The sequence below is a fragment of the Acomys russatus genome, chromosome 13, assembly GCF_903995435.1.
Source record: "Acomys russatus chromosome 13, mAcoRus1.1, whole genome shotgun sequence".
NCBI lineage: Eukaryota > Metazoa > Chordata > Mammalia > Rodentia > Muridae > Acomys > Acomys russatus.
Genome location: NC_067149.1, coordinates 39,819,645 through 39,836,595, shown reverse-complemented (window position 1 = coordinate 39,836,595; position 16,951 = coordinate 39,819,645). Strand labels below are relative to the sequence as shown.

Here is a 16,951-nt window from a genome sequence, read left to right as displayed (position 1 = left end):
GAGCTGTGAAATCTTTGGGAGGTGGGTGACTGAGAGGACATGCCTTGGGATTGATAGCCTGCTCCCAGCTCCAGCATTCTCTCCCTCTGCTTCCTGCTCTTCTGAGATGTGAACAAGTCATTAGCCATCTGTTCTCATTGCCACAGCCACAAGCCACTCCCACAGCACGCCTTTCCCACCTTGAAGGGCCGTACCCTTTCAAAATGTGGGTCAAGATAAGCGCTTCTTCTTAAGCTCTTTCTGTCCTGTGTTCTGTCACAGCAACAAGGGGAAAATGAAACACTAGCAAGAAACAAATGGATGGGATAAAGGAGCTAGGACTCCAGGCACCTCGCCGGGGAACTGAAGCAAGGCAAAGTACTTGTGCTCTGGGATTTTGAAAACTCAAGAATTCTCCAGGAAGGAGAAGTGCTGGACCAATTGGTAACACCTTAGACGAGCTTGCATGAGCTTTTCCTTGCCCGAGGCTTAACCACAGATTTCATTTTGGGTGAGAATGAGGCTTTGCAGTGCAGGCATTGTTCCCTTCCAAATGGAACAGTTTTACTCCATTTACCCCGTGAGCAATACTCCTGATTAAAAGAAAAATAAATCTAGTCTAAAATTCCTTTTCTTAGAAGTATAATGAGATCATTATGAGAATATGGTATTTTATGGTTTATTAATTTTAAAATACATGTCAGCACCTCTAAGAGTAGAATCCACAGGGTCTCACATCAATAAAACTCTCCTGTCTATATGACTGGTAATTGTCTGAATATTAATGTGTTCACAGATAACTACTGTTTCCTTCCCTGCCAGAGATGATCTCCTTAGTGGGTCCCAGAGATGAAAGGTCAGGGGGTGAGAAAGGTCAAGGTCACAGTGTGAGAAACGAGTGGCAAGCTTCTTATTTCCATCTCTGTCCCTTCCCTCATCACCAGCTTGCCTGGCTCCCACTGTCCATCCTCTGTGAACTCAGCTGGCCTGAATCTCACCACTCAGAACCAGACTCCCTTGGAATTGTGGGAAGTGGCATGTAACTTGTACTGAACATTACAGTGAGCAGCCTAAGCTGCTTTCTGGTGAGAGTGAGCAGAGGGGCCACAGTGTGAGGGTTGACTGTGCCCCAAGGTTCATGTGCTAATGATTTGGTTTTCTTACTGGTGCTTTTGGGAGGCAGTGGACAGTTAAAAGAGGTGGAGTGTAGTGGGCTTATGGTTCACTTGCGGACAAGCATTTGAAGGGAGAGAGAGGAACCCTGGTCATTTCTTGCTTCCTTGCTGTGAAGTAAGACACTTCCCTTATGTTCCTACTGTAGTGCCACAGGGACCTACTTGACCACAGGACCCAAACTTCCAGAACCAGGAACCCAAACAACCCTTTTCTATTTATAAGCTGATTATCTCACCCAGTTGTCATGGCAACAGGAAGCTGAATAACATGGGAGAAGAACCTGGGATGGGTATGTCCCAGGCCTGACAGTCACTGGGTTTTCTAATAACTACATTCTAAAGAAGACAAGAGCCACATGTCCAGCTTCTGCTGGAGTCAGATTGACATCTGACGGTGGATGCCTACTTATTGACTATGTCCTAGATACTAGGAACCACCACACTCCCCCCGGCCCCCCGCAATCTGAGTCTTAGCTGGCACAAAAATGCTCATGGTACACTTGATCAACTCCAGGTCTATCTGTACATGCCCAGTTGCTTTTCAAGTGCTTTCCCAGAAACAGGAGGTGGCCAGAGCCCTGGAATGGCAGGGGACAGGCTCAGCAACTAACCCATCTCCCCTCGTGCCTGATCCTTGTGGACCTCAATTTTGTCATCTAGCAAGTTAAGGACAGCCTGTGTGACCACTAGGAGGGACTGAGGCAAGCTTGCCTGACTACTTCACAATAAAGAGAGGGAGAAGTTGATGGTTCCCTCCAGCTAACAGCTTAAAGAGGGCCAAAGCGGCCAAAGGACTCTACTTAGCCAAGGAGGCTGAGCTCCTATAGCGAATACAAGGACAACAGATCCCTTGGAACACCACATAGCTGGTGCCCCATCTGGTAAAGGACTCTTCCCCACCCTGTATTAGGAGGCAGTGAGTGTAGTGGGGTTTTGTGTTTTTTTGTTTTTTGTTTTTTTTTTGTTATTGGGGAGTAACAAATGGATGCTAGCATGACTGTTGCCTAGGTGGCTCTCAAGAACCAAGGCTCAGTGCCTTGAGTGTGTAGGAATCATCTGGAAACCATGAAGAGACTTTTATGCACTACCAGAGGTGTGTTGGGCATGCCTGGAGGGGAGCCCTCAGACAGATTCTTTTGGGTGCACAGTGGAAACAGACATCCTGGGGTCAGTTCCTCTGGGGACAATGGGCGGTGACAGAGAAGGGGCTGTAGCCATCCCAAGACAGCGAGGCATGACAGCTGAGTAAGCCAGTGTGTAGGCCAGGGTACAGGGCCATGCAGACAGATTAGGACACAGCTTTGTGGGGCCCAGTCACCCACACAGCCCCTCTTTAGGTGCTGTCTAGGCAATGTCTTGGCCCTATTAGCCAAAGCAGGGGTTCGGGAAGGGGGAGGTAAGAGCTTTGCTTCTCAGGAAACACTTCCCCGATTCCTGCTGTTGAAGCAGCCTCGTTATAGAATTCATTTCTTGGAGGAATAACTTTTTCTTGCTAGGGCTCTGGGTTACCCCAAGTTCCATGGTTTAACAGTGGTGGGGATAGGTCACAGTATAGTGGGTCTTAGCGCATTCCCAGACTCTTCTAATGTAAAGCTCTTATACATTGGCTAACTCCTTTGATTTTCATAGAAGCCCAGGAGGAAGGTACTGCTATAACCTGGGAAACAGGCACCGAAGGGTTAAGTAAGTTCTAGAATCATAGTATGTAGTAGTGACAACATTGGGCCCAGGAGCTTGGGTCTTAAGCTCTTTTCTTCCCTGTCACCTGGTATGAGAATCCCAAATCCCTTGAGTATGTCTGTTTCTCTGGCTTTCGGTACCTGCCCCATCCCTTGCCAGGAATCCCATAGCACTGGTACTCATTATCTTCGCATCCATAGCTCCCCTTAACTCTGCCTTGCCTATGGGTATGTGTAGCTGCAAGTGGATTCTTGACTAGGCCTTGGAGAATGATTTTCTTCCTCAGGACCCAGTGTTCCTGTGGCAACTGTGCAGTGGTTCCATCTTTGCATTGTCAAGAACCGTACATATCCACTCGCCACTGGTCTGTGCTGTGAGGCTGTGAGGTCTGGCCTTGCCATTGCTTCTCTATCCATGCTCATGACAGACATTGCTAGTCAATCCTTGATGAAGGGCTCACTCGGGATCCTGCTCAACCCAGGCCTCCAGGTACTCATTATGGATTAATACAGTATAGAAGATAGTGGCAGAGTTAGGAGTCTGGGCCCTAGACTGGTGCTAGTCTGGATTTTGTAAGACAGCCTTCCAGGTGTCTCTGTGGGAAGTTGGTTAAAGTCACATAACCCAGACCTTTAGGAAGAGGCAGCTCAGATGGAAAGACTCATCTGGGATTTATGAATTTCTTGGTGGCCAGAGTAATGTTCTGCTCTGCGTCTGTCAGGGAGATCTCACGTGGAACGACTTCTAGAGTCCATAAACATCTGGAGAGGAATCAGCTATGCTGAGTGCTAAGGGGCAGGTAAAGGGCCGTTTCCTGGGTTTTCCAGTAGAAGACGCCTGGGCTCTGGAGTCAGGGCTTGCAGCCTCTTGCAGCTTGCAGTCCAAGGCACCTCTTTCCTGACTTTTCTCTTGCTATTAGCTAAGGACTAAATGAGATTACATGTTACGTGTCAATCCCAGGCAACGGTGCTCAGAGTGCTCTATTTTGTAGGATGCTGAGGTGTGATGGGCTCAGTGGGAGGTGATCACTGCTGATTGTCAGTGGTCACCTTGGGTATGAGAGCAGATCATGAGGCATGAGACTCCCAATCCTGGGTGTGCTCCCCCTTACACTGGGCTGTGGCAGACTCAGCCACAGAGTGGCTGTGACACAGAGGGTGTGGCAGATACTCAGAAGTCGTACATGCAGACTTCTCAGTAGATGCCTGTTCCCTCCTTCTTCATTCTCCCCTGCCCCCTTCCTGGCTAGTGGTCAAAGCCTTCTCAAGCTTCTCTCCCTCCTTGGAAGCCTGCTTTCAAATAGGCTAACTCTCTTAGGTGCCTCCTTTTCCACATACTAGTCCTAATGGCCTGGGGTGGGGTTGGGGTTGAGGGAACCTAGGCTTTGACCGAGGTGGGTATGGAAGCCTGAGACCAAGGCTTAGCTCTACCTAAGTCAGCTGGGCATCTGGCTCATTGCAGGCTCTCTCTGAGCCTCAGTTTCCCTGTAACAGTGTATGTCTAACACATTGGTAAATTTGGTGACCAGTGTACAGTGGTACTTGATACAGAGGCACAGGCAGGTTGGCAGGCACCAGCTTGGAAGGCTGATAGAGCTATCTAGCTCTCCTTCTGGTAGGGAAGGATGATGGACAGCCTGAATCTGTCCCACTTCCAAGGTTCAATCAGATCTGACCACTTGGTAATGAAAGCAGAGGGGAGAGTGAGTGAAAAGAGAGTGTTGGCCAGAACTGAGACCAGCCAGCTGCAAGGCAGACAGGAGGGGCTTTGTAGCCATGTGGATTGACAAGGCGGCATTCATCACAGCCTTCCCTCCCGATGGCTGCCCCCCGATTAGATGGTGAGCACATCCAGGGCTTTCCCTGGCTGCTTCCTGACACTCTCAGTCAGCTCTTTATGACTTGATGACTTTGTGAGCACTGCTTGATGGCTTGCACACTCTAGGAGCTGAGGGCAGACAGGGGATGTCTATCTGGATCCCATGGCATGCCCTGGCTCTGCCACCGCTCTGATACTACCATCGGCCCATGCTTCACCTGAACAAATTGCAAAAGCCACTCTGTTTCTTGCTATATAAGGGACTCTCTTGCTCTACAGGGTGGAGGAGTCCAGGACTGCTTAAGAGCTATTCGTTCCCTCATCTAAGATCAACAGGCATCCATCTCTAAGGAGGGAGGTGTGCTCCTGTTTTCCCGTAGGCTTGCTGAGCCATTCCTAGTTCAGTAGTGAGGATTCCCAAAGACACCAATGAATACCACCCCTCACCCCCACGGTATAGAACTGGACAACCCCCCAAGAGTTCATATGAACACCTCTCCCCATTCTGTGGGTGAGGAAGACTGAGGTCCAGACTGTCTTTGCTTCTTCATTATCTGATACAGAAGCAGAGCTGAAACAGTGGCCATTCCTACTTGATCACTGAATTCAGGAACCTGTGACGCAGCTCCTGCTTAAGAGGGAAGGACAATAAACACTCAAGTGGAAGGAGCCATTCTTACCAGTTTCTGGGTGACTCCTGGGGGAGCCCACTCATAGGTGATGGTGTCGAAGGTGGGGTCTTTGCCAGTGGCGATGGGGTTGGTCATGATCATGCGGTTCCTCTTATAGATGCGGATGCCATCTCCACCTTTCACCCTGGCAGTTAGGGTGGCATACTTGGAGTCCATCAGCAGGCGCCCAATTTTCCGATCGTCCTCCAGGTCAGAGCTTAGGCAGTGCTCCTCCTGGCTGCATTTACAAGATTTGCATATTTTCCTGGGGAACAGTGGAAACAAGTGAGTTAATCCTCCAAAACGATGTGCTTCAGCTCAAGCAGCAGTACCTACTGTTTTGAAACCAAGCCTAAAATTTCACTGTATTAACCTGGAAAGGCTGGCAGCAGACTGACAAGGCCTCTGGGACAGGGAATGGTATTGGGGCAGCACCTATCTTTCTGTCTAGCTTTGGCAAACTCAGAATGCAAGTATCATCAGAGAAGATCATGTTCCATGTTGTTTGCAAACAAGAGCTGCAGTTTCCTCTTGGTGGTTACCATGGTAAATGCTAATATATTCAAAATGTATGTGGATTGTGGTCTGAACCTGGCCCCTGACTTTCCATTTACAAATAAAGTTTTATTGAAACACATCCACATTCATTTATTTGTATTTATTCTTGGTTGCTTTGGGGGTGGAACAGCACAGTCAAATAGCTACAACAGAAGCCCTCTGACCTGCAGAGCCTACAATATTTATCACTTGGCCCTTTACAAAAAAATGTATGCTAAGTTCACTGCTCTTAAGAATCCTTAAAATTGTCTCCAGTGATTCATAAGCTGCATAAGTTCTGGTCGAAATTCTTCAGCATGCCCACTGAAGTGAGATCTGGTGGGAATTTTCTTCAGATTTGTGGACAGAAGCCAGGGAAAGGGAGTGAATTGAGTAAAACCTTCCAGCTTGGGAGACTGATGCCCTAGGGGAGTGGCTCTGTCAGGGGCTCAGGAGGAGGAGATACATCCTGGGGAAGTTTCACGTTCACTTGAAAGCCCTGGTGCCTCTCTCTCTCTGGCAATTAATAAAGGGAAGTGTTTGACTGTTTTGTGTCATGCTGTTAAGGTTTAGAACTCCAGAGAGTTTCATGGTGTGAGAAGAAAAGTGTTCTTCCCTCCCTTCACAAACCTGTCATCATAGGTTTGCTGTGTAGTGTCTCAGACGCCCCAGTGCATGCAGTTTAAGAGATTGTTAAAGAGAGTGAGCGATGCTATAAACAACTGCAGGGACAAGGGCAAGGCAAGGGGGCAATGCATGACGGGGTCAAGGCAGACCGAAAGAGCCCTGCTGCTTTTACATCAGGCTGTCAGAGGTACCATTGAGTAATCTTACAGCCATGGTCCCGCAACTCTGATCATGCCCCTCAATGGGTAGTTAGCAATGTTGGAAGTTTTCATTATCCTGATTAGGAGGCAAGAGGACACTGTCCTTTAGTGGATAGATGCCTGGGATGTGGGTAAAAACATCTTTAGTTCAGCTTCTCTCAGTGAGGCACCATCAGCTCCCAAATTTCAATCGTGTGTGTGTATGTGTGTGTGTGTGTGTGTGTGTGTGTGTGTGTGTGTCGGGGGTGGGGGTGGGGAGTTGAAAAGTTCTCATTTGAAGAGGAGGTTTAACTGGAACCTTCAAGGAATTTACAGCTGGCATGGAAGAAAGAGAGGAAGGTTTAACGTGATGTAAGGGAAGGTTGAACTGGAATAGATATTATTATACGGGATATACAGGCTATGGATGCTAGCCCAAACTCACTCCCAAATGTGAGTAGGTCAGACACAGATGAGAGCCTAGTGTTCCGTGGTCTGGAAAATTCTGAGCTAAGGAAGACTAAAATAAAATCTAACTTTTGTTTAGTATCAGGTTGCCTATTGTGTGGGATGACGGACCGAACGCTATCTGGGGTGCTTGCACCTCAAGTTCACATTTGGTGGGCTGCCATGTGAGAAGAATCAAATCTATGACCTGAAGGATTTGTCCTAGCACTGCAGGAGACAAAGGACCTTAAGGGCACTGTGTGTGTATGAGACTGGGACACATGAAAAGTCCTTTTTTAATTTTGATTCTACAGGTGGAGTCCCCTGTTATGGGCATCTCATTCACAGTCCCCTGGACTCGTTTGCTTCTTTTTTTGAGAAGCAGGCTGCGAAAGCAGCTGATGGATGGTGGTAGTCCTTTTCACTCGAGAGGTGAAACAGCAGAAGTGTGAAGAAGAGCACAGTGTGATGGGACACAGGAAAGCCCCAACTGCACGCCTTCTCTGTTCTGCTCCACCTTCTGATATCTCTATACCCGACACATGGAACTGGGTGTGGAGGCTGCTGTGGGCTGACCTGGTTAATATGGGATGCCAGGATGCTCCATGAGCTGCTGGGAATGCAAACCATTTGAGATGGGGGGTGTTAACCACACATTCTTTGATGTTCTTTGAGATCTCTCCCACATTACTTCCCCTGATACCTGTGCTCTTCTTACTGCTGGCCACACTGTGGCACTGTGACAGACGAGGAGGTCACCTTTCCACTCTATCCTAACTCTTGTCAGGCACCCATATTGTGAGAGACACATACATCCCCAAACAACCTAAGTGTATTTAACGTGGCCAACTCTCCTCCCTTTGTGGAAAACTGGGAGTTGTATTCTGTTCTGTTAGTTAAGCCCAGTAGTTGGGGGGATTTCCCTTCAAGCCAGGTTGGCTAAAGTTTAGCCATTGAAATATCTGTTGTGATCTGAAAATGAACTATCCCCCATAGGCTCATGTTTGGACAGTTGGTTCCCAGCTGATGGTGGTGTTTGGAAGGTCATAGAGCTCTGGGAAGTAGAGCTTTGCTGAAGGAAGAGTGTCATTGGAGGCAGGCTTTGAAATTTTGTAGCGTGGCCCCACTTTCTGACCGCTCTCTTTTCTGGACTGCCCATACAATGAGACGGGCCAGCCTCATACTTCTGCTATCATGCCTTTCCCACCAAGATCAGCTAACTATACGCCTTCTAGAACTGTAGGCCCAAATAAGTAGATTCTTTCTTAAAGTTGCTTTAGTTGGGGGTATTTATCACAGCCACAGAAATCAAACTAATACAGTGTCTTTATCAACTAGCCAAGAAAACCGGGACCTGAAACTGTGTGGAAAGACTGTCCCCTTGAGATGCTGGGGCATCGCTGTGTGAACATGAGTTGATTTAAGCTCCTAGTACGGTCATTCCAGTGCAAGATGACATACTCTATGTAGGACTTCCGAATACAATCTATGCTTCTCTCAAAATTCTCTTGCTATCCAGAACGGCAAGGCAACATAGGGATTAAAACAGTGCACGGGGGCTTCTGCTCCTAGGAAGCATGGGAGATAGGACCAGGCCTGTTCTGCCTCCACAAACAACTGGACAACCAAGCCACGTTCACTACAGGGCTCTGTTAGGATGCTGGGAAACAGCAGGCCAGGACTGACCCCTGTGCACTGAGGGAACCCTTACTCTCTGTCTCATGAACAGAGACCATCTGGCTATCCACGAAGACATGAAGCGATTCCTCAGTATTGTTTGAGACACTGATGGAAAGAAGATTTAGGACCAGTAGGGTTGACACGATGGATAAGTTAACTTCTTTCAAGGCCCCAGTATGCACAAATAGCTAAAAATGGGGATGGATGGACCTCGCTTCTGGGAGCACTTTACTGATGGAACTATCTCCCCAGCTCTGCCTTTGACCGCTAATTTAGTTAGGAGTCACACCTAATCTCGAATCCACCCCAGAGCTGCTGCTGCTGCTGTGAGGGAGCTGAGAGCAAGGCCATCTTCAGATCTGAGAGGAAACAGTTCTTTCCCAAAGCCACATTTCCATAGTCATCTGTTGAGGCTTGCACGTAAAGTCTCTCCAATAAGCTCATATGCTTGAATACTTGGTCTTAGGTGATAACTGTTTTATAAGGTTATAGAAGCTTTAAGAGGTGGAGCCTTGTTGGGGGAAAGTTGGTCCACAGGAGTGGGGCTTTGAAGCTTTCAAAGTCCATCTCAACTTCCTGCCTGGCCTCAGCTTCCTGTTCCACTAAGATGTGAGGAGTACCAACTGCACACTCCTGCCACTATGGATCCTCCTGCCACATGCCTTCCTTTCTATGGCAAGTGGTACCTCGTCCAACCGTGAGTCAAAATATATCCTTCCTCCTTTAAGTTGCTTCTTGTCAGATGTTTGGTTACAGAAAGAAAAAATATATACAATCCTTGCTGGACCAGATACTATCTACCTTGAAATAGTTTATGAAGTACAAATTTTCCTTGTCTTTGCTCCCCCAAGACCTTTACAACATCCACTCATTGCTGAGTTAGGACAAGCAGGAGGGCTCTCGTTCCCCAAGTGTCCCTCCTAGCATCCATCCTATATCATGTCAGTGGAGAAAACCACCCACATTTTTGGAAAGGACAGTCAAGAAACAAAAGCAGACAGCGTCTCCTTGACCAGATCCATTACCTCCACGAATGAGGCTCGAAGCCGGAGCACATTCCCTTGCACCGCAGACAAGCCACTCCTCTTGCGGACTGCTGCTGGCCCAGGGACATCTGGAAAAGGAGACAGAGAGAGAGAGGGTGTTTTCGTTCACATTGACCTCCGCGAGACTTGGCATAACAGCAAAGGGACTGTGTGGGGTTCAAAGGGCTCCTGATCAATATGCTGCCACTCTCTGTTTACTGGGAACAGAGAAGAACATCCGGGAATGGGGCCATCGGCAGCAAGTGTTGAAGGGTGGGGCTCTTCCTAATAAAAGCTCTACTGGGGCTCACGGCCAGGCTCCAGGGCTGTCTCCGAATGCCAGAGCTATTTCAGAGGACTGCTGTGAGGGGCCATCTGCTCCTCTCTCCTCACCTTCACTCATTCCTTGATCTGTCCATCACTGGAACAGAACCTTCCAGTGTCTCTTTCCCCCCCATTGCCTTCTGATTTATGGATAGGATGTGACTGAACCAACACGACAGGCACAAACAAAGGAGCATGTTCCCAGATGTTTAGGACTCTGAGAAGGGCTTAAATATTTTGCTAATGTACCAAAATCAATCCCATGAGCATCTGAAATCTCCTCTGGAGGGAGGACAACACACAGGGCAGGTTTTGTTATTCATTATAAGCCTCAGGAAACCCGGCATGCATTTGGCTGGCATTGGTGCTGTGGTTGGGTCCAGTGGCCCTCTTGGGGTCCTTGAGCCAGCAACCTTACCCACAAGCTCACCAGAAATGCAAAAAACCTCAGACCCTGAGCCTGGCTCCTTTTCATTAGACTGCCCTTTAACAGAATTCCCCGAAATGTATTACATTAGGAATTGGAGAGGTGATGGATCTACAAGCTGAGAAACTTAACTGAGCTTTCTCCTGGGGCGTGGGGGAGAGGAAGACTTAGTAGACGCGTATGTAGCATCTTGTTGACTTCAGAAGCAGGGCTGTTAGAAACATAAAGGGATAAGCTCCTAGTTTTAACAAGGCATGGATGACACTGCATTTACTTAGTGTCTGCTCTGCACCATGCACGAGGGCTTTCACATCAGACTCCATGTGCCCTAAAGGCTACACAAGCCAGGGGCTGTAGAGAGGGAATCTCCTCCTTCTCACTCAAGTTTGCAAACTGCTGCTGAGTAACAAGAGCAAGAGCTGAGCTGTGGAGCCAGACTCAAGTCTAGCTAAGGCAACTGCAATGATTTGGAAGTAAAAGTCAGGAGCATGGAAGAAGTCATCTGCTAATCAACCCACAGGGGAGGACCGAGAAGGCTTTTTCAACTTGGTCACTTGGGAATTTAGACAGTGCAGGTTCAATAAACAGAAAACGTAGAGAAGGAAAGCCTGGCAGTGGGAATAGACTATGTAGTGTGGCAATCTGAGTGTGCTTTTGGGGACATTTCTCTTTTACTCTGGTGCGCGCGCGCAGCGTGTGTCTTTCTCTCTGTTTCTCTCTGTCTGTCTCTCTCTCTCTCTGTGTGTGTGTGTGTGTGTGTGTGTGTGTGTGTGTGTGTGTACCCGTACACGCACGCATATATGTGTATGTTAATGCCAGAGGGCCATGACGGGTATGATTTCTTCTCATGTACAGCCCACATTGTTTATGTGAAAGAGTCTCACCCTGTGTGTGCTGAACTTACAAAGCAGGCCGGGTTGTCAGGCTAGTGAACCCAGGGTATCTGCTTGTCTCTACCTCTCCACCTCTGGTGTTAGCAGAACAAGCACCACACTGGCTATTGTTTATGTGGGCTCTAGGGATAAACTCAGATTCTTATGCTCATGAGGTAAAAACTTTAGTGACTTCTCTAGAGCCCTCTGTTTGGTTTGAAAAGGTGTGCATGTCCAAGCTTGTGAATGAACCTGCCCACATTGCCAGGGTTGAGATTCTGTGTAGTGATCCCTCACAGTCTCTGCTCCCTGCAGTGATGCCCAGCTACACCCCTCTCACCTGGAGACTGCAGTTAACTGGCAAGCTTGCGCTTCCCGTTTCATATGCACAGCAAGGGACCACAGTCAAGTTGCAGGCGTTCAGAGGAGAGGGTGTTTATATTTGTGGCTGATTAGTACTAAATCATGTCACACTCTCTGCCTCCAGAAATGGGTATTACTATGTGATCTATTCTAGCTCCAAATATGAGATCCTCCAGCCTTAGAGATTACAGATCTATGTTAAGTGTGAGCACTGAGATGGCACAGATCACTAGCTGTCTTCCTGACTTTGGGGCCACGTTCCACAGACAGAACTTTGCTCCTTATAGCTGTTGGCCTGTGTCTGCACTTGCATCCAACCCCTCCCCCCCACCTCAAATTATACTAAGTGAAGTATAGCAATCTTTCCACACTTAATATTTGAGCGATTTCAGGTTTACTTAATTCACAAATAAGGCTTCATTGTTGGAGTATTTCAGATATAGCCAGAGGCCTGGAAACAAGACATTGGCGGAAACATTTCGTAAGTGGCACAGCAGGCCTGAGCAGAACTGATCTTTCTAAAGAGGGCAATTTAACAGTCCTCCCAGAAGGGGATTAGTTTTAACAATTGATCTGGAGTTGAGCCTCAGTGTGGCTGCTGGCTCCTTTTTGGTTGAGAAATAGTGATGTCAGCCTGTGATGTGAGGACCAACCTCAGTGTGCTGGACCTGACATTTACCAGTTATGTGCATGACTGGATGCAAGCCAACGTTCTGCCTGGATTAAGCTTCTGCTTTGCAAAACTAGAAAACTGCCTGGGTGTGGCTGCCTGGCTTGTGTCCCCTTGGGTATTCATTTGTGAGATGTTACAGAGTAGTTCATAGCAGCAGGCTGGAAGTGAGGCTCACAGGACGGAGCAAAAATGGCAGGCACTGGGTGTACAAAAGTTTCTGACTTCTAAGGTGGCAGCTTGTGCTAGATGCAACAAGAGAGTGGGGTCGTGGGCCCCTATTTCAGGGAGAAGGGTCCTGCTGAGGGGTCAGGCTGGGCTGACTCCCCTGGCTTACTATACTGGGCTAATGTCTGGGCTTGTCGAAATCCCTTCTTCCTGCCTCACTAGGATAACAGGAACCTAACCTCCCTCATAGAGTTGCTAAGAAGGTGAAGTGAGAGGCTCCATGAAAAAGATTTAGTGGACACTTATGATGCTATGACAATTTGCTATTGTCATTAGATCTTGAAAGACACTTTGAAAGACCATGAATTACTTGTCCTTTCAATGGTCTCAGGGACCCCATATATTTTTTATATTCTCTACTTTCTTCCTTATCTGTTTGTTGGTTCTCTGATTAGACTTAAAAGTAAATAAACAAACAAAACAAAATAAACCACAAGGACAACACATGCTCCATACTTTGTGATTAACTCACTAAGCAAGGCTGGTTTTAGCCTTTGCCCTTGAGAAATGTTCTTGGTTTTGGTCAGTTTTCTATTAATTAAATTTGTTTGTTGACAATTTCTCATACATGAATAATAAATCCATTCTGATTGCTCTCTCTCCCTATCTTCTCTTATCTCCTCTCCCAAGAGGCCACCCTTCGCCACACACAGATTGGTTTCTCACATCATGTCATTTTGTTTTGTGACCCACTGAGTTTTAATTAGGACTGTGCTTGCAGTGGAGCCTGGTGAGTACACAACAGAAAACAACAGTGACATTGCACTTCCTAGACAGTATCAGTTGCCAGTTCAGAAAGAGGGTTGGGGTTCTATGAGCCTCTCTCCCAACCATTACTGACCAAAGCCAGCGTAGTCTTGTTCAGGCTCAGGGTAAGTATCTGCAAGTGGCTGTGCCATACCTGATGAGCTCTTTCAGCGAAGCTGTTCTTAACCAAGAAAGGCCACTATTTTTAGGCAGGTGATAATGGACGAGCTTGGGTCACATAGTCATAGGTGTTTAGATATAAGAAGCAGAACTTAGGTTCCAGCTTGTTAGTGGGCCAGTTGCCATAACTATACAAGTTCTAGAAAAGAAAAAACAAATGGCCTTGCAAGGAAGAGTTACACTTGGGCAGTCAGCCCACACATACAACTAGTTTCCTTGCTGACTGTTCAACACAACAAACAGTCACGTGTTTACTGCATGCCCTTCACTGGAGCCAGGCTGACCCAAGTATCTTCAAACCAGAGAAAACGATGACCTTGTTGATTGAGGAGTGGGGAGGGGAATTAGACAGAAGCACAGCTCCAAACAAGCTCCTCTGGTTTATAAACAGTACACTTCTCTGATGTAGATACTGTTGACAGATGGCACTGTGCCTCCCAGCTTCTCCCAGTAGCTGAGAATAGAAGCTTAAGGGAGCCATTATGTTAACAAAGGTTTCTTAGAATGCAGTGTCTAATCTGTGTTTTCTCTTGGAGCGAAGAAAATGCTCTTGGACAATTGTTTTTTGGCTCTGATTCGGCAGGATGTGGTACATGTAATACAATGTAATAGAACCCAATCGCTCACTTCTTTAAAAGACTTTGGTTAGTCTGGTAGCTACGGAAGGTGTAAGGAGTAAGAGACAGCCTAGGGACTCTAGTCTCTCTTAAGCATTTCCTTTCTAGTGAACTCCTAGCTGAAGCTCTCCTCTCTCTCTCTCTCTCTCTCTCTCTCAGCCAGAAGTTGACACTGAGTGTTTCCCTCTATTTCTCTCTCCTTTAGTCCCTGAGACACTGTCCACCCCTGAACCAGTACTTCACTAATTCAGCTAAGCTGTCTGGCCATTGCTTTCTGGACATCCTTCTGTGTCCACCCTGGCCTCTGTACCAGGTTACAGGTATGAAGCACCACTCCTCCCTGCTCGGCTTTTATTCAAGTGCTGATGATCCAAACTTGAGCTCCCATGCTTTACACTTTATGAATGATACCATCTTCCAACTCCCCAGGAATTCTCTTAATAATGAAATGTCACCAAGGATAAAATAGGGTTGAGATGAATATGAATTTAAAAGGAAGACTGCAGCATGGAATTTGGGATGAATGTGGGAATTAGAAAAGTATCCATCAGGGTGTGGCGTGTGGAGCACACCACTAATCCCAGCAGTGCACCTGGGGAAGCAGAGGCAGGCAGATCTCTGTAAGTTTGAGGCCAGCCTGGTCTACAAAGGGAATCCAGGACAGCCAAGGCTACACAGAGAAACTCTGACTCTAAAAAACAAAACAAAACAAAACAAAAAGATATCCTGCTCAGCATTTTTCTTCTTGTGGGACTCATGTAAAATGAAACAGTTGCTTGTAAAATGAGATACTTGTGTACCCTTGCTTAAAATATTATCAAAAAGATTGGAAAGAGGGCATAGAGATGGCTGACACATTCTTTCAATGCTATATAATGGCAGGAAGACACTGAATATTGGCTCTCCCAATTCCTGTATCATTCAGACACATCTGTTTCCTCAGCTCTAAAATTTAGTGACCTTTTATGATGATTTGCAGTTCTTGGTTCTGGGCGACACAAATGAACTCTCTGTTTTTGAAACTTTCACCCCATTATTGAGATTTATTACCCTGGAAGGCATTAACTAGCTTTGTAATTTGTTGTCCATCTTCTCCTAACATTAAATTACTTACTTTAAAGTGTTTTGAGCTGGTCCCAGCATCTCTCATTTATGATTAGGAAGGATCTCTTGATTATATGACTGTCATGGTCTCAGCTTTTGACAGTGGTCTGTTAGTGCCAGCTCATGCCCTGTGACTATCCTGAGTGCTTCCTGAAGTAATATCTTCCAAATGGATGCTGGATTCTACCCAACATGGACTTTTACAAGAAAGTCCTATAAACAAAAGTCGGTGAGCACAACTGATTAACTTATTAGGTTACTTAAACCAATCTCATAGGATTCCCATAGTGAACAGAGAGTAAGGGTGACACTAAGAGGAGCAGGGTGAGGTTATGAGAGGGTCCATAAATAGCCAGTGTTACATTCTGGAAAAACAACCTAAACCTATCCCACTACTATAAATAACCCAATAATAACAGCTTTACAGTCCACCAAGTGACTTCACTTCCTTACTCATTTCTCTTTGTTAACAATTAGGGCCAACCTTTAAAGACTGTCATTATCCCTGGTCAACAGATGAAGAGCAACTTGCCCATTCAGAATGGTCTGCAATAGAGCCCTCTGGAGGGATGAGGGGCTTCTAAGTCTATTCCCATGTGATGCTCTGTCTTTCCCAATGATTGTGGATATAGCTAATATGTATTGAGCATTCCTTTGTGCCAGGGGAAATTTACATACTGTAATATTTCATGTAAGAGTTCTGCAAACCTTATCAAAGAGGTACTTTAAAAAAAAAAAAAAACAAACCATCATTTCTAGATGTCAATACTGAAGTCCAGACTATCAAGGCTCTTCTTGAAGATCCAAGAATATAAGTGACTGAGCTATGATGTTGTGTCAGGCAGGGTTTTTTTTTTTAACCTGTGTTCTTAGCCAACCTGCTATAAAGCATTCCACCTAGAACACTGTACACTTTACCAGTTGGGTCACGTCCCTTGTTTTGCTTGGTCTTTGTAATGATCCCAGGAGGAAGGTATTTTATTTTCCATGTTGCTCATGAGGAAAACATGTCCATGGAACTGATGGATTCACTTCCTAGGATATAATTCACACTTGAATTATGAGAATCCAGGTCTGACTCTCTATCACACCAAGACTCCAGACCCCAGGCAGCTTCCACTAATGGTATCCTTGATTCTGGATATCTGGGGACAGAAGGAGGGAATGCATGTCTGTAGGGTCATAAGGACCTAGCAAAGTTTGATAGGGTTCAGATCTAGTTTCTATGACCTCAGGATTTCTACCACCTGTTCTTGTTTTGATCAATAAAACAAAAGATGTTCAAGGCAACAGATAGACTTCAAGTACAGAGGGAAAGGTAGCAATTGGAGGAAGTGGGTAAGCATTATGAGGCATATATATATTCTGCCCTTTCCTGGAAGCCTGGAAAGTCCCCAGGCTGTTCACACTTAGTACAGCATCATGGAGCCAGAGCTTGGTCTTGGATCCCAATGGTGGAGATGGTGGGACAAATGGCTGTTTGGGGACTACATGCTAAAAATCTACTGCTCAAAACTGTCAGCACTTAAGAAAATAAGAGGTAAAAACTTTTCTTTTAACCTAGAAGGAAGTAATTTCTGGGCTCACCCCCTGGAGATTGA

General features: G+C 46.5%; 1 protein-coding gene across 1 annotated transcript in view; it reads right to left on the bottom strand.

Annotated features, from left to right (window-relative positions):
* Positions 1 to 16,951, bottom strand: part of Lmcd1 (LIM and cysteine rich domains 1) — a 61,877-nt gene that overhangs the window by 18,490 nt on the left and 26,436 nt on the right. Inside the window, exons 2-3 of the mRNA XM_051155027.1 lie at positions 9,819 to 9,907; positions 5,333 to 5,588 (exon numbers count right to left, since the gene is read on the bottom strand). Coding sequence (XP_051010984.1) covers positions 5,333 to 5,588; positions 9,819 to 9,907 — 345 coding nt within the window. The remainder of the gene's footprint in view (positions 1 to 5,332; positions 5,589 to 9,818; positions 9,908 to 16,951) is intronic.